This window comes from Pongo abelii, chromosome 21 (genome assembly GCF_028885655.2).
Source record: "Pongo abelii isolate AG06213 chromosome 21, NHGRI_mPonAbe1-v2.0_pri, whole genome shotgun sequence".
NCBI classification, from domain to species: domain Eukaryota; kingdom Metazoa; phylum Chordata; class Mammalia; order Primates; family Hominidae; genus Pongo; species Pongo abelii.
In genome coordinates, this window is record NC_072006.2 from 21,399,764 (window position 1) to 21,423,900 (window position 24,137).

General features: G+C 35.5%; 1 protein-coding gene across 1 annotated transcript in view; it reads right to left on the reverse strand.

Annotated features, from left to right (window-relative positions):
• The window catches only part of LOC100449533 (zinc finger protein 273-like), a 52,671-nt gene that overhangs the window by 5,269 nt on the left and 23,265 nt on the right, over nt 1–24,137 (reverse strand). The window contains exons 2-3 of the mRNA XM_054541681.2: nt 16,634–16,760; nt 16,036–16,131 (exon numbers count right to left, since the gene is read on the reverse strand). Coding sequence (XP_054397656.1) covers nt 16,036–16,131; nt 16,634–16,760 — 223 coding nt within the window. The remainder of the gene's footprint in view (nt 1–16,035; nt 16,132–16,633; nt 16,761–24,137) is intronic.

Sequence of the window (24,137 nt, forward strand, 5' to 3'; positions counted from 1 at the left end):
AGGGACAATTTGACTTCCTCTTTTCCTAATTGAATACCCTTGATTTCCTTCTCCTGCCTAATTGTCCTGTCCGGAACTTCCAGCACTATGTTGAATAGGAGTGGTGAGAGAGGGCATCCCTGTCTGGTGCCACTTTTCAAAGGGAATGCTTCCAGTTTTTGCCCATTCAGTATAATATTGGCTGTGGGTTTGTCATAGATAGCTCTTATTATTTTGAGATACATCCCATCAATAGCTAATTTTATTGAGAGTTTTTAGCATGAAGTGTTGTTGAATTTTATCAAAGGCCTTTTCTGCATCTATTGAGATCATCATGTGGTTTTTGTCTTTGGTTCTGTTTATGTGCTGGATTACATTTATTTATTTGTCTATATTGAACCAGCCTTGCATCCCAGGGATGAAGCCCACTTGATTATGGTGGATAAGCTTTTTGATGTGCTGCTGGATTTGGTTTGCCAGTATTTTATTGAGGACTTTTGCATCAATGTTCATCAGGGATATTGGTCTAAAATTCTCTTTTTTGGTTGTGCCTCTACCCAGCTTTTGTATCAGGATGATGCTGGCCTCATAAAATGAGTTAGGGAGGATTCCCTCTTTTTCTATTGATTGGAATAGTTTCAGAAGGAATGGTACCAGTTCCTCTTTGTACCTCTGGTAGAATTCGGCTGTGAATCCATCTGGTCCTGGACTCTTTTTGGTTGGTAAGCTATTGATTATTGCCACAATTTCAGCTCCTGTTATTGGTCTATTCAGAGATTCAACTTCTTCCTGGTTTAGTCTTGGGAGAGTGTATGTGTCAAGGAATTTATCCATTTCTTCTAGATCTTCTAGTTTATTTGCATAGAGGTGTTTGTAGTATTCTCTGATGGTAGTTTATATTTCTGTGGGATTGGTGGTGATATCCCCTTTATCATTTTTTATTGCATCTATTTGATTTTTCTCTCTTTTCTTTATTATTATTGTTATTATTATACTTTAGGTATATCTCCCAATGCTATCCCTCTCCCCTCCCCCAACCCCACAACAGTCAGCAGAGTGTGATGTTCCCCTTTGTTTTCTTCTTTGTCTTGCTAGAGGTATATCAATTTTGTTGATCCTTTGAAAAAACCAGCTCCTGGATTCATTAATTTTTTGTAGGGTTTTTTGTGTGTCTATTTCCTTCAGTTCTGCTCTGATTTTAGTTATTTATTGTGTTCTGCTAGCTTCTGCATGTGTTTGCTCTTGCTTTTCTAGTTCTTTTAATTGTGATGTTAGGGTGTCAATTTTGGATCTTTCCTGTATTCTCTTGTGGGCATTGTGTGCTATAAATTTCCCTCTATACACTGCTTTAAATGTGTCCCAGAGATTCTGGTATGTTGTGTCTTTGTTCTCATTGTTTCAAAGAACATCTTTATTTCTGCCTTCATTTCTTTATGTACCCAGTAGTCATTCAGGAGCAGGTTGTTCAGTTTCGATGTAGCTGAGTGGTTTTGAGTGAGTTTCTTAATCCTGAGTTCTAGTTTGATTGCAGTGTGGTCTGAGAGACAGTTTGTTATAATTTCTGTTCTTTGATATTTGCTGAGGAGAGCTTTACTTCCAAGTATATGGTCAATTTTGCAATAGTTGTGGTGTGGTGCTGAAAAAAATGTATATTCTGTTGATTTGGGGTGGAGAGTTCTGTAGATGTCTATTAGGTCCGTTTGGTGCAGAGCTGAGTTCAATTCCTGGGTATCCTTGTTAACTTTCTGTCGCATTGATCTATCTAATGTTGACAGTGGGGTGTTAAAGTCTCCCATTATTATTGTGTGTGAGTCTAAATCTCTTTATATGTCACTCAGGACTTGCTTTATGAATCTGGGTGCTCCTGTTTTGGGTGCATATATATTTAGGATAGTTAGCTCTTCTTGTTGAATTGATCCCTTCACCATTATGTAATGGCCTTCTTTGTCTCTTCTGATCTTTGTTGGTTTAAAGTCTGTTTTATCAGAGACTAGGATTGCAACCCCTGCCTTTTTTTGTTTTCCATTTGCTTGGTAGATATTCCTCCATCCTTTTATTTTGAGCCTATGTGTGTCTCTGCACGTGAGATGGGTTTCCTGAATACAGCACACTGATGGGTCTTGACTCTTTATCCAATTTGCCAGTCTGTGTTTTTTAATTGGAGCATTTAGTCCATTTACATTTAAAGTTAATATTGTTATGTGTGAATTTGATCCTGTCATTATGATGTTAGCTGGTTATTTTGCTTGTTAGTTGATGCAGTTTCTTCCTAGCCTTGATGGTCTTTACAATTTGGCATGATCTTGCAGTGGCTGGTACCGGTTTTTCCTTTCCATGTTTAGTGCTTCCTTCAGGAACTCTTTCAGGGCAGGCCTGGTGGTGACAAAATCTCTCAGCATTTGCTTGTCTGTAAAGTATTTTATTTCTCCTTCTCTTATGAAGCTTAGTTTGGCTGGATATGAAATTCTGGGTTGAAAATTCTTTTCTTTAAGAATGTTGAATATTGGCCCCCACTCTCTTCTGGCTTGTAGAGTTTCTGCCAAGAGATGCGTTTTTAGTCCGATGGGCTTCCCTATGTGGGTAACCCGACCTTTCTCTCTGGCTGCCCTTAAGATTTTTTCCTTCATTTCAACTTTGGTGAATCTGACAATTATGTGTCTTGGAGTTGCTCTTCTCAAGGACTATCTTTGTGGCATTCTCTGTATTTCCTGAATCTGAATGTTGGCCTGCCTTGCTAGATTGGGGAAGTTCTCTTGGACAATATCCTGCAGAGTGTTTTCCAACTTGGTTCCATTCTCCCCGTCAGTTTCAGGTACACTAATCAGATGTAGATTTGGTCTTTTCACATATTCCCATATTTCTTGGAGGCTTTGTTCATTTCTTTTTATTCTTTTTTCTCTAAACTTCCCTTCTCACTTCATTTCATTCATTTCATCTTCCATCACTGATACCCTTTCTTCCAGTTGATTGCATCAGCTCCTGAGGTTTCTGCATTCTTCACGTATTTCTCGAGCCTTGGCTTTCAGTTCCATCAGCTCCTTTAAGCACTTCTCTGTATTGGTTATTCTTGTTATACATTCATCTAAATTTTTTTCAAAGTTTTCAACTTCTTTGCCTGTGGTTTGAATTTCCTCCTGTGGCTTGGAGTAGTTTGATCATCTGAAGCCTTCTTCTCTCAATTCATCAAAGTCATTCTCCATCCAGCTTTGTTCTGTTGCTGTTGAGGAGCTGCATTCCTTTGGAGGAGAAGAGGCAGTCTGCTTTTTAGAATTTCCAGTTTTTCTTCTCTGCGCCAGCAATCAGTGATACTCCATGGGTGTAGGACCCTCTGAGCCAGGTGTGGGATATAATCTCCTGCTACGCCATTTTTTTAGCCTGTTGGAAATGTGCAGTATTAGGGTGGGAGTGACCTGATTTTCCAGGTGCCATCTGTTGCCCCTTTCTTTGACTAGGAAAGGGAACTCCCTGACCCCTTGTGCTTCCTGAGTGAGGCAATGCCTCGCCCTGCTTTGGCTCATGCACAGTGCACTGCAACCAGTTTGCTGTGTCCACTGTCTGGCATTCCCTAGTGAGATGAACCTGGTACCTCAGATGGAAATGCAGAAATTACTCAACTTCTGCATCACTCACACTGGGAGCTGTAGACTGGAGCTGTTCCTATTTGGCCGTCTTGGCTCCAACTCCAGCTTTTTTTTTGTAATGGTCCAAAATCTCAGTCAAAAATGAAAATGTATACAAAATATTAGGGCAATATTGTCCCATCAAAAAAATTATAAAATTTTCAGAAAGCAACCATATAAAAATGAAGATGTACACATTAATTTAAAAAATTTTTAATGAATAATAGTGAGTGAAACAGGAACACAGACAATGATTAAAATTCAGAAAAATAGGAATAACAACAAAAATATTAAAAACATCAAAAATACTGGAGGTAATAAATGCAAAAAGAACTGAAGAATTCTGAAAGTAAGAAAAAATGATATAATGATTAAGCTCAACAAGGAAACTAGGATACACACAGAGATATTTATAACAAACAAATACATAAGCACAATTTCAAAATTCACAAACAAGAAAAGGATCTTATGACCTGGATGATAGAAGTGATGTGTCATTTATAAGCATAGTCTTGTAAGATAACTAGCGAATTTGTCAACAAAAATTTTGCAGGCCATAATGGAACTGTGTGATATTGTCAAAGTTCTGGGAAACAAATGAGCAAACAAACAAAAACAAAAAAACCCCCACAAAACTTCGTGTGAAGTGAGAATAATACAATCAGCAAAACCGTCCTACCAAATGAAAAGAAAAAGACCTTCCAAAATAACCAAATTCTGAGACAGTATATTGGCACTTTATATGCCCTACCTATCAAAGCAGCTGAAATAAGTTCCATCCACTAAAAGTAACATGATCCAAAAAAAGAAACATATAATCATATGAAAATAAATAACATTCTGGGAAACATATCTACATATTCAAAAATATAATTTCTTAGCATTACCACAATGGTGCAGAAACACTTTTATTCTCTAAAATTTGAAAGATAGAAGCACAGAAATTATTATAAACATCTGTTAACATAATTAATAATATCAGTAACAAATGAGAGGAGATATAATGAAAAACTATTGTATTCAGCTGAGGTTAAATTTTTGTCAGATTACAATACATTGTTATATACTTTAGAAGTTTTATGTAATCTCTAAGGTACCACACACCAAAAAATCTACATGTATAAACAGAAGAAAACAAGAAATAAGTAAAAGCATATTAATAAAAAAAATCAGAAAACCCAAAGACAGAAAATGAGGGACATAGATACAAGAATCAAATAAAGCAAAATAACATTAATAGGTCTTTCTCTTTCAGAAAATTATATATCTATTTAATTTTCCAATCAAGATACATGCTTTTAAAATAAAATAATTTATTTTAAAAATGTAAAAATCAAGATCCAACTTGCTTTTCTACAAGAGTCAGTTGAGATCTAATGATGAAAAAAAGACAAAAAGTGGCAAGATAGAAGTAAACTTTTCATGTAAATATTAACCAAATGAGAGCAGAAGAGGTAAAAATAATATTAGACAAGCTACATGTTAAGTAAACAACTGTCATATTTTATAAAATGTACTTGAAGTTAAAACTCCAAAGACACAAAGTAGGACATTAAGCAATAATGGATTCATTCACTAGAAACCTATGTCAAATTTGTATATACGTGTATATATGTGTGTTTGCAAGTGTATGTGTGTATGTGTGTGTGTATCTCACATTAGGATTCCAAATATATAAAGCAAATATTGACAGAATTGAAGAAACACATAGAGAACAATATAATTTTGGTAGAATATTTCAATAACCCACTTTCTGTAATTACAATAAAAGACAGAATATTAGTAAAGAAAGAGAGGACTTCAAGGCAGTATAAAACAATCATATATGACAGAGGTACAGAGAACACTTTTAACAACATCAGAATACACAACCTTCTCAATAGCTGATATAACATTTTTCTTGATAGTCCACCTGTTAGACCAAAAAAAAGTCTTAACTAATTTTTTAAAACTGAACTTTTATAAATTCTTTATATCATCAAAATGGAATGAGAGTATAAAACAATAATAGAAAAAAACTGAAAAATTCAGAAATACATAGAAATTAAACAACACACTATTTGACATGCTCTTGTTCAAAGGTTGAAGTAATCAATATTATGAAGATGTCTATACTGCTCAATGTAATCTACAGATTTAATGCAATGCCCTTCAAACTTCTCATTGCATTTTTGAAGAAATAGAAGCAGTAATCTCAAAAGTACATGGAATCTCAAGAGGCAATAAAGTACCCAACAATATTCAAAAAAGGAACAATGTTGGAGGCATTACAGTTTCTGATTTTAAAACAGATTACAAAGCTACAGAATTAAAACAAATTGGTATGAGTCAAAAGGTGAAAAAGTAGACTAATAAAATAGAATGCAGCACATATAAATTTTCACATATATGATCATAATAATCATTTGCAATTATTGCAGCATTATTACTAAAAGCCAATGGGTAAAAGCAATGCAAATTTCTGTCACCAAGTCATTCAGTAGATATAATTTGAAATAAAAAAATACTGGAATATTATGTCGTTTTCAAAAAGCAGAAAATATTCTATCAACTCTAAAGATAAATCTTGATGACATTATGCAAAATGAAATGAGCCAGCCACAAAATGACAGAAACTGTATAAAATATACAAAGCAGTTACACCCTTAAAAACAGAGAACAGAATGGTGTTGGAAAAGTGGAAGGAAATGAGAAAAATCAAAATCAAAGATGTTTAATGTGTATTGAGATTTAGCTTTGTAAGATAAAATCATTCTAGCCATATGTTGCATAGCAATGCCAATATGATTAACATGACTAAACTCAATATTTAACAATATTGTGTTGTAAATCGTGTTGTGTTTTTGACAAGTAAAAGTCAACAATAACACCTAAAAGAGATTCAGAGTTAGGATACTTTTTAAATTATCATCAAATCTGAAAGTGCTTATCCCACACAAAAATAATATAGATTCCCAAATAGATGTTGGAATTAGAAAAGCTTTCATGACTACCCACCTAGACAGAATTAAACAACCATTCATAACAAACCTACACAACAAATATACATGTCATAAAAAAATACAGGGATAAATTTATCCAGACAAATAAATGTAGAGATAATTATATTGGCAATAGACATACAGCTGGTTCATATTTGATTCTGCTCCACACTGTCTTAAATTGCAAAATTAAATATTGTCATACAGAATTATATTATAAACTAAAAAAATTGAAACACAATTAACTGGTGTGAGGTGGCATACCCTAAAATATATAAAACAAAAATTTAAAACATGGAATGTAAAATGTATTGGATGCCATTAAGTAGATCAATATATTAATGAAAGGAATCGTAGAAGAATATAGGGAAAAAGTAATATGGAGGTTACTTGAAGATAAAAAAGGCTGCAAACTTTTGATGTAATAAAATTCTTCACCAATACTTGAGTCAAAATTATTTTACTTCAAAAACAAGATATAAATAGACTTTCCAAAATAAAAGGTGAGGGTGTTCGTTATCACTAGCACAGTCCTACAAAAAAATGCTACATGATGGCCAGGCACAGCGGCTCATGCATGTAATCCTACAGCTTTAGGAGGCCAAGGCAGTCAGACTAAGTGAGAACAAGAGTTCAAGATCAGCCTGAGTGACATAGTGAGATTTTGCATATAAAAAAGAGAAATGCTAAAATGAGTCCATTATGTTGAAAAATAAAGTGATACTGGACAGCATCATAGAACTGTATACAAATATAAAGCTCTATTAAATGTAAACATCTATTAAATGTAAATATACAGACACTTATAGAATCCTTTACTATTATAATGATGGTGCCTAGAACCCTGAAAGTTCATCCATATAATATAAAAAACAAAACATAAATCTGCATAAATCTGTTAATAGATATACAATATAAAATGATTTTTAGTATCAATAACAAACAAAATATAGAGATATAGTTTTTCTATTCAATTAAAGTTGTTTGAGATTAAAATATACTGTTTTAACTTTAAGATGTTTTATGTGGTCTCCATTTTCCAAGATGATTATAAAGAAATATTTATAGAAAGTATGTAAAATAAAAAATAAACATCACTGCAAAATAAAAATAAACAAACATTCATTTTAAATATAAATTAATTAAACTACTTAACAAAAAAAAAGTAATCCCAGGAATTTGGGAGGCCAAAATGGGCTGATCACTTATTTCAGGAGTTTAAGACCAGCCTGGGCACCATGACAAAACCCTGTCTCTACAAAATATACAAGAAAAAAACAAAAAAACAGAAAACAACAACAACAAAAAAAACTAGCTAGGTGTAATGGCACATACTTGTAACCCAGCTAATTGAGAGGCTGAAATGAGATCATCAGAGTTTGGGAGGTTGAGGCTGTAGTTAGCCATGATCATGTCACTGCAAAACAGACTGGTTGACAGTGTGTGTGAAACCTTATCTCAAAAATAAATGAATAAATAAGTAAACAAATAAATATATATATAGCAAAAGACATAAAATGCCTGAGTGGCTTATGAAAAAATGCACACAATATGCTAGCTACAGGAGACTCATTTTAGCAGAGTCAAATAGACTGAAAGTAAGAGTAGAAACAGTATCTATTCTATGCAAATAGTGAGTACAATTCAGTGAGGTCATCATAATTATATTAGGCAGAATGTGGTTTATATCAAGTACTAGCATGAGACAAATATTGGCATTATATAATGGTAAAATAGGTCAATTTACCAAGAATCTATAACTAATATATTTATCTATCTATAAGTGTGTGTATTTATAATATCAGCCTCCAAAATACATAAAGCAAAATTAACAAAAGTGAAACCAGAAATATATAGCAACATAATAAGACCTCATTTTCAATAATAAATAGAAAATTCAGATGAAAGATCAATAAGAAAACATAAAACACAGACAACATTAGAGACTACTGATTATTTTGCATATAGAGGACTACCTGAGAGTGGATAATTTATAAAGAAAAAAGGTTTATTTGACTTACATTTTGGCAAACTGTACAAAAAATATGTGCCAGCATCTGCTTCTGGTGAGGGTTTCAGGAAGCTTACAATCATCATAGAAGTCAAAAAGTAACTGAACATACCACATGGTAAAAGACAGAGCAAGTGTTAGGTGAAGGAGCCATGTTCTTTTAATAAAGTCACTCTCATTTGAATTAATGGAGTGTAATTTTTTTCATTACGAAGAGGATGGCATCAAGCCATTCATGAAAAATTTGCCACCCTTGACAAAAACACATCCCACCAGGTCTCACATCTAACATTGAGGATTACATTGCAACATAAGGTTTGGAGAACATGGACATGAAACCATATCATTGACCAAATGGGCTTAACAGACATGTACAAAACTTTCCAGTCAAAAGCAAGCAAATACACAATATTCTTATTTGCACCTGGTGTATTCTGTTAAGCCATATAACAAGTCTAGTCTTATTAAATGTAAGAATACCTTGTGGGTAGCATGTGCCTGTAATCCCAACACTTTGGAAGACCAAGGTGGGAGGATCACTTGGGGCTGCAGGTTTCAGACAAGCCTGGGCAACATAGTGAGACCCTGTTCATTAAAATAATCAAAAAGTTAGCCAGACATGGTAGTGTATGTCTGTACTCCCGCCTACTCAGGAGGCTGTGGTGAAAGGATCAGTTGAGCACAGGAGGTTGAGGCTGCAGGGAGCCAAAATCATGCCACCATACTCCAGCCTAGGTGATAGAGTAATATCATATCTCAAAATAACCATAACAACAAATAAATTTAAGAAGATCAAAATTATATACTTTGTGTCTTCTGACTGAAACTAAATAAAACTAGAAATTGAGAGCCAAAGTAAAATTGGCAAACCAAAAATATGTGAAAATAAAATAAAATCCAACATTTCTTGCTCAAGGGTCAAAATATTTAATTTTTTAAAGATATCAACACAACCTACAGTGGTGAACAAGTTCAAGGAAATCTGTATAAAATCCCAATAACAGTTTTTTACAGGAATATTGTTTAAAATTTTTAAATTTTATTATGAGCTTTTGCGATACACCCATTTAAAAAAACAAAGTCATTATAATTTCTGATTTTAAAACATATTAGAAGCTACAATAACAGAAGCAATGTGGTAATGACTTAAAGACAAATAAACAGATGAGAATCCAGAAATAAACCCTTCTATATGTGATCAAATGCTCTTCCACAAAGTTGCCATCAACACACAATAGAGAAAAGATAATCTCTTCAAAATATAATGTTAAAAACTGGATATCTACACTGATACAGTAAATTTGGATCATTTCCTTAAGCCATATACAAAAATTTTTTTAAATAACATAGTTAGACTTAAAAAAATTAACAAATCTGTTAGAAAAAATATAGGGGAAAGACTTGACATTGGTCTTGGCACCATTTTCTTAGACATGACATTAAGTGCATAGGCAATAAAGAGAATAACAGAAAAATTTAACTACACTATACTTCAAAATTTCTGCATATCAAAAATAACATTTAATAGAGTGGCAATGCCTCCTAGAAAATAAGTGAAAATATTTGCAAATCACATGTGATGAGTCAATATTCAGAATATGTAAACAACTCTTAAAACTAAACAATAAAGTTGACTAACAATTTAAAAATGAACAAATTAAATTTTCATTAAGACACACAAATGGGGAAAAGTATTTGAAATAACATGCAAAACTACTAATTTGTAGAGAAATGCATAAAAATCACAATAAAAAAACACCTTATACCCATTAAAGTGACCACTATAAATTTTTTTAAAAAACCAAATCTGTTGATAATAAAATGAAAATGAAACCCACATTGACTATTGGTGAAAGTAAGGATGCAGCTATTATTTTAAAATGTTTTAAGTATTCCTCAAATAATTAAAAATAAAATTATCATGAACTACAGCAATCCAATTTATGAATCTACATCTAAAATATGCAACAAAGGACCTAAAAAAATTTGAACATCCATGTTTATTGTACCAGTATGCAAAAAAGCCAAAAGGCTGAAGCCGTCCAGATGTCCCTTGATTTATAAATATATAAACAATATATACACAATGGAATATTATTCAGCCTTAAAAAGAAAATCTTGTCACATTTTAGTCAAACTTTGAGAATATCATGTCACCTGAAATAAGCTAATAACAAAATAATGGATACTATATGATTCCACTTCATAAAGTATCTTAAGTATTCACATTCATAAAAACAGAAAGTGAAAGGGTTGTCAAGGGCTGGAGGAGAGAGAGTAAAATGGGTAGCTGTTACTTAATGTATATTGAGTTTTAGTTCCACAAGATGTAAAATTTCTAGAGGTCTTTTGCATAAGAAGTTGAATATACTTAACATGCCAAAATGTACACCTTTTTTTTTTTTTTTTTTTTTTTTTGAGACAGGGTCTCCCACTCTGTCATGCAAGCTGGAGTACAGTAGCACAATTATGGCTCACTGCAGACTCAAACTCCCTGGCTAAAGTTATGCTGCCTGATCAATCTCCCAATTAGCTGTAACTACAGGTGCACACCACCATACCTGGCTATTTATAAAAATTTTTTGTAGAGAGGGGGTTCCTCATATGTTGCCCAGGCTGGTCTCACACTTTTGTGTTCAAGTTATTCTCCTGTCTTGGCTTCCCCAAATACTGGGATTACAGAGGTGAGTCCTCATCATGTCTGGCCCTGAAATGTGCACTTAAATAGATTTAAGATGGTAAATTTTATAGCATGTGTTTTTGAAAGGAGTTAGCTTGCCTTAGGTAGATAGCAAGGGAAGGGTCTCTGGAGAGCCCTTGGCCCATAGGTCACTGCCTCATCCCCACATAACATAAAAAGCAGCCTGGGAAAACAAAAATTCAGGCTGCAAGCACGGATAAGGGAACTAGCACAGGGAGTTGTGCCTAGAGACATGCCCACAGCTGCACAGATAGAAAAACCTCCAGCCCATTTGGATAAAAACTTGCACAAAACCTCCAACTCACTCAGAAAAGGGAACAAAGCCTGGTAGAAATGCCTTTGTCCTTTGTATACTCAGCAGGTTCCCAGAAAAAGTTTCTTTTTTTTTTTATTTTTTGGTGGGCAAGGGCGCAGTGGACTCCAGTAGGTTCCAGTGGGTGCTGTACTTTTCTTTATTAGGACTGTAAGTCCGGGTTGTATGAATTATTACTTCAGTCGCTGATTGGTCCTCGGCCAAGATCCGGGCCAAACTTTCACTTCAGCTTCTGATAGGTCTCAAGTCAAGCTAAGCAGCCTCCATGAATCATCATTTCAGTTCCTGATTGGTCCTGGGCCAAGGTCCCTGGCCAAGCTGAGTCACACGTTCACCAAGAAAGCCTACAGACTAAGCACATTCCTTCCCCTTTCCAGTTTATAAAAACCCCAGAACAGGCCGCATAGTGGGTACTCCCGTTCAGGACCCCCTCTCTGCTGGCAGAGAGCTTTCTGTTTTCACTTATTAAACTTTCGCTCTAAATTCCCCTTTGTGTATGCGCTCCTTAATTTTCTTGGAGGTAGGACAAAGAACTCCAGGCATTATCTCAGACAATGAAAGACTGTTACATTTTTACAACAATGAATATTTTTAAAAAGAAAAACTGAAAAAATACAGAATTATAAATCTTTCCAAAAATTACCATAAAATTACAAAAATGTTTTACAGAAAGAAAATATATATTCATTATTAAACACATGGTGAAAACAAGACTATTTCCATGACTTCCAAGACTATTTCCATTCACTTAGGCAAGGTAAAAACAACCATTGCAAAAGAATATATACAAAATAAGCCATAACCAAAATTGGGGTTATATTTGGAGATAAACACACACACACACACACACACACACACACACACACACACACTCTGATTGTGATAGGCCTGTGACTGATTTATCTCTTAATTAAACTACACATTAACTTCAAGTGTACAAACAGAATTACAAATTGTCTAAATTGATAATACATAAGTAAAACCAAAAAACAAAATAAATCGATGTTAAAAAACATGTTTTGAAAAAGTGCACTAATATGGAACTGTAAAATAATAAGAAGAATATTTACTCATAAAATCTGATAAGCAATATTGATGTACCACTTAAAAAGAAGTTGTCTAGGTAACTACGATATTTGACTGTAACTGTGTACTCATGGAAGGCAGGTATTTTGAACCACTGGCATGCATTGTATGGCAATAAACTTTCAGAGAAAATACAGTGTAATCATAAATAGAAGATTTCAATGGAAAACTTTTAATAAATAAGCATTTAGAAGAAACAAGTTAATTTTTATGTTTTAAATAAATGCTATTCTTATACAAAATCAAACTGCTGTAATCCAATTTTAGAAGCAAAGAATAGCCTTACATTGCTAAGTAAAGAAAAAATTTATTGTAATCTCAGCACTTTGGTAGGCTAGGGTGGGCAGATCATTTGAGGTCAGGAGTTTGAGAGTAGCCTGGCCAACATGGTAAAATCCTGTCTCTACTAAAAATACAAAAATTAGCCAGATGTGGTGGTGCATGCCTATAGTTCCAGCTACTAGGGAGGCTGAGGCAGGAGAATCACTTGAACCTGGGATATGGAGGTTGCAGTAAGCCAAGATCATGCCACTGCACTCCAGCCTAGGTGACAGAGTGAGACTCCATCTCAAAACAAAAACAAAAACAAAAACAAAAAAATTTATATTTTGCAGAATATGGCAAGAGCCTCTGATATATAAAATAAATATTTGGAAATAAATTATGCCATTATTTAGATACAGACTGAAGAAAGTGGGTGCAAATCCTATAATTTCTTTTTGCCTTCAGAAAGCAGATTTGTAAGTAATTATTTTAGTAAATATGAAGTGCCTACTAATTATCTAATTTACTTCAGGCATAACATGTAAATTCTGGTATATTGTCCTAAATGTCTGAATCTAAAATTACAGACAAATTTGAAATGGAAAATAGAAAGTAAAAATGTATAGAGGGACAACAATAAGATGGAAAAATAAAAGGTGCCCTATTTTCTTCTTTTCCCACAGCAAGAAAATTTGTCAGCCATCACTGATAAAAATGTCTTTATGAGAGAACCAGGCATCTTGGCTCACATCTGTAATGACAGCTACATGGTACATTAAGTTTGAAGAATTACTTCAGGCCACAATTTCAAGACCATTCTGAGTTATGCAGCAAGACCTCATCTCCAAAGTAAGTGCCTTTAAGATAGCTTTGATACCCAGGGAGGGACTTGTGAAACTGCTAAAGCCTAAAATTAGAGTGCTCTTTTCACTAAGCAGGCCCTCATTCAGGTGGCAAACTATGAAACCTCTGTTCTTGGCTACATACCAGAAAATGGCCCACCCAACTTGGTCCCCCTGAGAATTCTGAACTTACTCTGTAAATATTCCAAACTTCTCCCAGCCACAGTCTGGGAGAAGTCCTGTCCTTCCAGAAGCCTTAAGAAAGATACTCATTTATAGCCATGCAGGGAGGCCTGCAGATATTGACCTTTATTGTGGTCTCTGAAGCAGTTTTAAGGACTCAGTTCCAGCTCCCTGAGCCACAGTTCATTGCCACTTCTGCCTACATAGAAACCCATACAGTGACCTGGGGAAATCCTCTCTGGTACTCAGTGAAAGCCATACTCATCCATATCCTGATATAAGTCCCATCATATGCACACCTGACTGCAAAATCCTGCCCTAGTGTTTGCCCTACAGAGAAAAGTCCTGAAGGAAATTCAGTTTGTTCAAATATATAATGGAAATTACAACTGCCCAAGCCTCTTGTAACAAGCCAACTAAAAGTGGACCCTAGTGCACACCCAGCAGCTTTGTGACTAAGCTACAACTCCTCTCCACTACAAACCCAGAGGGCACCTCATCACCCTGGGGGCTCAACAAAACAAAAACAAGATCTCTACTTTCTGAAACCAGTTTATAAAAACTTGAAAGAGGTGTTTCTCATATTCACAGACACCAATGCAAAACTATATTGTGCCCATTGTCAATGCTTTTATTTTAATATCACACTGGAAGCATGTGGCAGAATTAGTAAAAAAAAAAAAAAAAAAGAAAAGAAAAGAAAAAAAGCAATTAAAATTGAAGACAAATAAGTGTAAAAAGTTGCTGGTTGTAGATCATATGATCCTATATGTATAAAAAAAAGTACATTAAAACCTGTCTAAACTAATGAATATACTCAGTAAATTAGCAAAATATAAAATTAACATACAAGTATAAGTTATGGTTTTATACATGTAAAAAAGTACCATCTGAGATAATAAAGAAAACAATTCTATTTACAATAGCATTAAAATAATAAATAATACAAATAAAATAATAATAAAACAAATTTAACCAAACTGATAAAAAATCTTTACAATGAAAGCTATATCAATGAAAGAAATTAGAGAAGACACAAATAAATTGTAAAACATTTCATGTCTATGAGTTAAAGGAATAGTGTAAAAGTGACATATTATCCAAAGTGATCTATAGATTCAATAAACTCCCTATCGAAATTCCAGTGGTATTTTTCTCACAGTAATAAAAAATACAATCTTAAAATTTACATGAAACCTCAATAAACTTTGAATAGCCAAAGCAATCTTGAGGAAAAAGAGCAAAGCAGAAGGACATCATACTTTATAGTTTCAAACTATATTTCAAGACTATAGCAATAAAAACAGGATGGACTGTGCAAAAAAAAAAAAAAAAAAGAACAAAAAAGCCAGTGGAACAGAAACCACTACGCTCACACATTTCAAACATAATACAAAAAAAGAACTTAAAAAATGGTTTAACATAAAGTTTTTTAAAATTACGCAGATACTTGTGTGGCCTATTAAAAAATGATAAAGCAGTCAGATTGTGCACTCTCGTATTCCATGAAAAGGACTGTGGCTCTTACTGTAAACTTAAAGAGCACTGAAGGGAGATTAGAATCCTTGGAGAATTTAAAAGTCTAAGACAGGCTGGGCACGGTGGCTCACACCTGTAATCCCAGCACTTTGGAAGGCCAAGGTGAGCGGATCACCTGAGGTTGGGAGTTTTAGACCAGCTGACCAACATGGAGAAACCCCATCTCTACTAAAAATATAAAATTAGCTGGGCATGGTAGTGCATGCCTGTAATTTCAGCTACTCAGGAGGCTGAGGTGGGAGAATTGATTGAACCCGGGAGGTGGAGGTTGTGGTGAGACAAGATTGTGCCATTGCACTGCAGCCTGGGCAACAAGAGTGAAACTCCACCTCAAAAAAAAAAAAAAAAAAAAAAAAAAAAAAAAAAAAAAAGGTGACAGAAGATGCCCTTTTTGAGAATAAAAGAAAAAGAACTCAGGCTTCTCAGAAACTATCTCCTTTGGAACACAGCTTCCAAAAACACTGGCTTTCACCTTGACCTTTGGACCTCTCATCTTTTGTTTTCACTCTCACCTACCTGGGGGTTTGGCTATCACTCCATGTCTTTTCATATTCCAAGGCTCTTTTTCTTGCTCCAGACAGGTGATCAGGTCTGGCTTAGAGACAGCAATACCTGTTTTATTAAAAATAAATAACATGAATCTTGCTTAAATTCTCCAATCACCAACTTAATAACGTGCTCAATAAAGAGGATATAAAATATTCTAGTAAATTAATCTCCAAATACTAACTTATAACAGAATTTCTAAATATTTTGAAAATATTTTAAATTTGTAGGTTCCTTATTCACTACCTGGTACTACTGAATCAAAAATTGGTGGTGACAATTAGATTTAAAGGTGTTGGCAACAATATTTTATGCCACTAAGTTTCTGGAATTACCACTAATCTAGAAGAAAGGATACAGATCAGCTCAGGAATGTAGAAAGTTCAGGTCAAGATGAAACATCTTGAATAAATTCTTTTTCACATGGACAAATCACCAATATATATTTTTGAAAATGGGAATCTGAAATGCATTTATGCAAAACATAAACTATCAGGAAAAATATTCTAAAAAAGAGAAATAAAACATTTGGGGTATACTAGGAATTGTGTATTGAAGTTATCCTCACCCAGGAAGACCAGGTTTCTGTAGTTCTCTGACATTACACTCCTATATAAATTCTGCTGTGCAGGGTCCAGGCATTGCCACTCATTCAGAGAGAATTCTATGGCCACATCCATAAATGTCAACAGTTCCTGAAACACACACACACATAAACACATTTACCAAGTGCCATGTGCAAAATTTTAAATTTGACTCAAGGTGAAATGAGAGAGTAAAAAGAACTGATTCTGACTTACAAGAATGACTGAAATTATCCAATAAAATAATTTTCAACACAGAAATATCCTCTAATGTATTCTCTAACTCTCAGAAGAGAGTGGCATAAGATCCACATCAGTGTATATATGAAACTTTTCTGGATGATAAAGTATAAAATTAAGGGGATAAACACAAACGTACATTTTTGAGTGTTATATTTACATTATTCAGAATGAGTTCTGTGTACTTTTTTTTGATGGAAAAGACATGTTGAGTTAGAAGGTAGCTCTCAAACTTTAATGTGTATAATAAACTGGAGATCTAGTTAATGCAGATTACTTTTTCAGAAGATCTGAAATAAACTCTGAGTTTCTGCATTTCTAACAAGCTCAGCAATAATGCCAATGTTTTTAGCCCAAAAAGACTATTTTGTTAAACATCCAGCAGTGAAAAAGCCAGCTTTCCCCAGTTTTTCTTGCCTGTAAGCAAAGATGAGAGCTTTCCTTTTCCAAACACAGATATAAACAAAGAAAACCTAAGAGCAGCTGCCAGACTAAAGGTGATGGTTTATGCACATCAGCTGCATAAAGATATTTAACAACAAAGGGAAAAATAACTCTACCATGAAAAAAATCTGTCACAGAGCTCACTACCCAAGTCAATAACATTAACTGCACTAGGACAAATTTTTAGGATGTACTGATGCACACCGAAGGACACAGCATCATTGCTTAAATATTGCCCCCCCAAAAAAGTATAGTCTGAATTTAACCATAAAAAAAATCAGTTTTATGCAAAGTTAAAGACACAGATATTTCCCATATTCTGTAAATTTTTTTTTTTTTTGAGATGGAGTCTCACTCTGTCACTCAGGCTGGAGTGCAGTGGGGCAATCTCGGCTCACTGCAAGCTCTGCCTCCTGGGTTCAAGTGATTCTCTTGCCTCAGCCTCCTGAGTAGGGATTACAGGCATGTGCCACCAAACCCGGCTAATTTTTGTATTTTTAGGAGAGATGGGGTCTCAGCATGATGGTCAGGCCGGTCTAGAACTCCTGATCTTGTGATCAGCCCACCTTGGCCTCTCAAAGTGCTGGGATTACAGGCGTGAGCCACTGTGCCTGGCCTCTGTAATTTTTAATAGTGATTTTAGGTAGTCTTTTTTAGCACCCTAGAGAGCAGATATCTCCTAAAAGTTTTTTTCAGAACTTTCTGGGCAATAAATGCCATCCTATTTTAAAAAGCATTTTCTTAATCCTGTTCTGCATAGAGCTAATAGAGAACATAGATTGAACCTCATTACATATTCCCCATCTTTATTAAGAATCAAAGCTTTTCCTCAATAGAAAACTTGAGTATCCATACCTTCCCATATTCAACAGTCAAAAAGGAAAGATTTTTAATAATGCAAACTATAAATTCATCGTGAGAATTCTTCAGGGCATAGAAGAAGCCATAATTTAGAAAATATACAGAAGGCTCTGATATGCAGAAAAGAACATTTTTCAGAGACCCTTGACTGTGTAGTTAAATTCATTATAGAGGAAAAACACAAGTAGAGAAGTAAAGGTTTGCAAGTACTAAATACATAGCATTCCAGGAGGCACCATGCACAAAACTCTTGATCTGAGACATGTTTATCTTAAAGAAAAAAAAAAAAAGTCATTTTTTCCTCCTTCTCTGGGAATCCTTCTCAGATAAGATTCTCTGGACAAATTACACCTGCATCTTAAGAATATTCCTTTAAAGGCATCGCGCCGTCTGTTTACTACTACCATCATACCCACAGGCAGAAGGACCAAGACCCAAAGGAAAAGTATGGCCATTTCTGTCCTTTATAACAGAAGAGATTCGGGAACAATGAGCTGCTCCATGGACACAAAAATGTAAATTTCACCTTTTCTGTCCTCAGGTGCCCTTCCTTTTCACAGACACCAGCAATTTCTGCTACAGTAATGGAAATATGGGCCACCATGTTCTGACCCTACCAAACCAAAGCAGAACAGGCCCTGTGGGGACCCTTTAAGTATAAAGGTGAAACATAGCTCTCATGAATGGATATTGAACCCCTCACACTTGATTCTGGCCTCATCTTAGAGTTACATGAGGCACTTAATTAAAACAACATCAATGCTTCCACCCAGAACAATAAGCAGAATCTGTGGGGAGGGCACAAGTAAAGAGATTTCTGCAAATTGGCTATGTAATCCTAACTAAAAGTCTGGGCTGACAACCATCTAGCTAAGCATTACCTGTTGAGCTGTAATGAGCTAATAAATTACTTAGTAATTTTGGCCCTACTCTATGTAATGAGATTCTGAAAGCTTGCAAAGGGTTCATGAATGGGTGTTGTTTTATTATTATTATTTTTTATTTATTTATTTTTTTCAAAGTGCATTTTTTTCTTTTATTATTATTATTATTACTATTATTATTATTATTATACTTTAGGTTTTATGGTACATGTACGCAATGTGCAGGTAAGTTACATATGTATACATGTGCCATGCTGGTGCGCTGCACCCACTAACTCGTCATCTAGCATTAGGTATATCTCCCAATGCTATCCTCACCCCTCCCCCGACCCCACAACAGTCCCGGAAGTGTGATGTTCCCCTTCCTGTGTCCATGTGTTCTCATTGTTCAATTCCCACCTATGAGTGAGAATATGCGGTGTTTGGTTTTTGGTTCTTGGGATAGTTTACTGAGAATGATGATTTCCAATTTCATCCATGTCCCTACAAACGACATGAACTCACCATTTTTTATGGCTGCATAGTATTCCATGGTGTATATGTGCCACATTTTCTTAATCCAGTCTATCATTGTTGGGCATTTGGGTTGGTTCCAAGTCTTTGCTATTGTGAATAATGCTGCAATAAACATACGTGTGCATGTGTCTTTATAGCAGCATGATTTATAGTCCTTTGGGTATATACCCAGTAATGGGATGGCTGGGTCGAATGGAATTTCTAGTTCTAGATCCCTGAGGAATCGCCACACTGACTTCCACAAGGGTTGAACTAGTTTACAGTCCCACCAACAGTGTAAAAGTGTTCCTATTTCTCCACATCCTCTCCAGCACCTGTTGTTTCCTGACATTTTAATGATTGCCATTCTAACTGGTGTGAGATGGTATCTCATTGTGTTTTTGATTTGCATTTCTCTGATGGCCAGTGACGGTGAGCATTTTTTCATGTGTTTTTTGGCTGCATAAATGTCTTCTTTTGAGAAGTGTCTGTTCATGTCCTTCACCCACTTTTTCATGGGGTTGTTTGTTTTTTTCTTGTAAATTTGTTGGAGTTCACTGTAGATTCTGGATATTAGCCCTTTGTCAGATGAGTAGGTTGTGAAAATTTTCTCCCATTTTGTAGGTTGCCTGTTCACTCTGATGGTAGTTTCCTTTGCTGTGCAGAAGCTCTTTAGTTTAATTAGATCTCATTTGTCAATTTTGGCTTTTGTTGCCATTGCTTTTGGTGTTTTAGACATGAAGTCCTTGCCCATGCCTATGTCCTGAATGGTAATGCCTAGGTTTTCTTCTAGGGTTTTTATGGTTTTAGGTCTAACATTTAAGTCTTTAATCCATCTTGAATTGATTTTTGTATAAGGTGTAAGGAAGGGATCCAGTTTCAGCTTTCTACCTATGGCTAGCCAGTTTTCCCAGCACCATTTATTAAATAGGGAATCCTTTCCCCATTTCTTGTTTTTGTCAGGTTTGTCAAAGATCAGATAGTTGTAGATATGTGGCATTATTTCTGATGGCTCTGTTCTGTTCCATTGATCTATATCTCTGTTTTGGTACCAGTACCATGCTGTTTTGGTTACTGTAGCCTTGTAGTATAGTTTGAAGTCAGGTAGTGTGATGCCTCCAGCTTTGTTCTTTTGGCTTAGGATTGACTTGGCGATGCGGGCTCTTTTTTGGTTCCATATGAACTTTAAAGTAGTTTTTTCCAATTCTGTGAAGAAAGTCATTGGTAGCTTGATGGGGATGGCATTGAATCTGTAAATTACCTTGGGAAGGATGGCCATTTTCATGAAATTGATTCTTCCTACCCATGAGCATGGAATGTTCTTCCATTTGTTTGTATCCTCTTTTATTTCATTGATCAGTGGTTTGTAGTTCTCCTTGAAGAGGTTCTTCACATCCCTTGTAAGTTGGATTCCTAGGTATTTTATTCTCTTTGAAGCAATTGTGAATGGGAGTTCACTCATGATTTGGCTCTCTGTTTGTCTGTTATTGATGTATAAGAATTCTTGTGATTTTTGTACATTGATTTTGTATCCTGAGACTTTGCTGAAGTTGCTTATCAGCTTAAGGAGATTTTGGGCTGAGAAAATGGGGTTTTCTAGATATACTATCATGTCATCTGCAAACAGGCACAATTTGACTTCCTCTTTTCCTAATTGAATACCCTTGATTTCCTTCTCCTGCCTAATTGCCCTGGCCAGAACTTCCAACACTATGTTGAATAGAAGTGGTGAGAGAGGGCATCCCTGTCTTGTGCCAGTTTTCAAGGGGAATGCTTCCAGTTTTTGCCATTGAGTATCATATTGGCTGTGGGTTTGTCATAAATAGCTCTTATTATTTTGAGATATGTCCCATCAATACCTAATTTATTGGGAGTTTTTAGCATGAAGCGTTGTTGAATTTTGTCAAAGGCCTTTTCTGCATCTATTGAGATAATCATGTGGTTTTTGTCTTTGGTTCTGTTTATATGCTGGATTACATTTATTGATTTGCGCATATTGAACCAGCCTTGCATCCCAGGGATGAAGCCCACTCGATCATGGCAGATAAGCTTTTTGATGTGCTGCTGGATTCTGCTTGCCAGTATTTTATTGAGGATTTTTGCATCAATGTTCATCAAGGATATTGGTCTGAAATTCTCTTTTTTTGTTGTGTCTCTGCCAGGCTTTGGTATCAGGATGATGCTGGCCTCATAAAATGAGTTAGGGAGGATTCCCTCTTTTTCTATTGATTGGAATAGTTTCAGAAGGAATGGTACCAGCTCCTCTTTGTACCTATGGTAGAATTTGGCTGTGAACCCATCTGGTCCTGGACTTTTTTTGGTTGGTAAGCTATTGATTGTTGCCACAATTTCAGCTCCTGTTATTGGTCTATTTAGAGATTCAACTTCTTCCTGGTTTAGTCTTGGGAAGGTGTATGTGTTGAGGAATTTATCCATTTCTTCTAGATTTTCTAGTTTATTTGCATAGAGGTGTTTTTAATATTCTCTGATGGTAGTTTGTATTTCTGTGGGATCGGTAGTGATATCCCCTTTATCATTTTTTATTGCATCTATTTGATTCTTCTCTCTGTTTTTCTTTATTAATCTTGCTAGCGGTCTATCAATTTTGTTGATCCTTTCAAAAAACCAGCTCCTGGATTCATTCATTTTTTGAAGGGTTTTTTGTGTCTCTATTTCCTTCAGTTCTGCTCTGATTTTAGTTATTTCTTGCCTTCTGCTAGCTTTTGAATGTGTTTGCTCTTGCTTTTCTAGTTCTTTTAATTGTGGTGTTAGGGTGTCAACTTTGGATCTTTCCTGCTTTCTCTTGTGGGCATTTAGTGCTATAAATTTCCCTCTACACACTGCTTTGAATGCATCCCAGAGATTCTGGTATGTTGTGTCTTGTTTCTCGTTGGTTTCAAAGAACATCTTTATTTCTGCCTTCATTTCGTTATGTACCCAGTAGTCATTCAGGAGCAGGCTGTTTAGTTTCCACGTAGTTGAGCGGTTTTGAGTGAGATTCTTAATCCTGAGTTCTAGCTTGATTGCACTGTGATCTGAGAGATAGTTTGTTATAATTTCTGTTCTTTTACATTTATTGAGGAGAGCTTTATTTCCAAGTATATGGTCAATTTTGGAATAAGTGTGGTGTGGTGCTGAAAAAAATGTATATTCTGTTGATTTGGGGTGGAGAGTTCTGTAGATGTCTATTAAGTCCGCTTGGTGCAGAGCTGAGTTCAGTTCCTGAGGATCCTTGTTAACTTTCTGTCTCGTTGATCTGTCTAATGTTGACAGTGGGGTGTTAAAGTCTCCCATTGTTATTGTGTGGGTATCTAAGTCTCTTTATAGGTCACTCAGGACTTGCTTTATGAATCTGGGTGCTCCTGTATTGGGTGCATATATATTTAGGATAGTTAGCTCTTCTTGTTGAATTAATCCCTTTGCCATTATGTAATGGCCTTCTTTGTCTCTTTTGATCTTTGTTGGTTTAAAGTCTGTTTTATCAGAGACTAGGATTGCAACCCCTGCCTTTTTTTGTTTTCCATTTGCTTGGTAGATCTTCCTCCATCCTTTTATTTTGAGCCTATGTGTGTCTCTGCACGTGAGATGGGTTTCCTGAATACAGCACACTGATGGGTCTTGAGTCTTTATCCAATTTGCCAGTCTGTGTCTTTTAATTGGAGCATTTAGTCCATTTACATTTAAAGTTAATATTGTTATGTGTGAATTTGATCCTGTCATTATGATGTTAGCTGGTTATTTTGCTCGTTAGTTGATGCAGTCTCTTCCTAGTCTCGATGGTCTTTACATTTCGGTATGATTTTGCAGTGGCTGGTACCGGTTGTGCCTTTCCATGTTTAGCGCTTCCTTCAGGAGCTCTTCTAGGGCAGGTCTGGTGGTGACAAAATCTCTCAGCATTTGCTTGTCTGTAAAGGATTTTATTTCTCCTTCACTTATGAAGCTTAGTTTGGCTGGATATGAAATTCTGGGTTGAAAATTCTTTTCTTTAAGAATGTTGAATATTGGCCCCCACTCTCTTCTGGCTTGTAGAGTTTCTGCCGAGAGATCTGCTGTTAGTCTGATGGGCTTCCCTTTGATGGTAACCCAACCTTTCTCTCTGGCTGCCCTTAACATTTTTTCCTTCATTTCAACTTTGGTGAATATGACAATTATGTGTCTTGGAGTTGCTCTTCTCGAGGAGTATCTTTGTGGTGTTCTCTGTATTTCCTGAATCTGAATGTTGGCCTGCCTTGCTAGATTGGGGAAGTTCTCCTGGATAATATCCTGCAGAGGGTTTTCCAACCTGTTTCCATTCTCCCCGTCACTTTCAGGTACACCAATCAGAGGTAGGTTTGGTCTTTTCACATAGTCCCACATTCCTTGGAGGCTTTGCTCATTTCTTTTTATTCTTTTTTCTCTAAATTTCCCTTCTCACTTCATTTCATTCATTTCATCTTCCAGGGCTGATACCCTTTCTTCCATTTGATCGCATCAGCTTCTGTGGCTTCTGCATTCTTCACGTAGCTCTCGAGCCTTGGTTTTCAGCTCCATCAGCTCCTTTAAGTACTTCTCTGTATTGGTTATT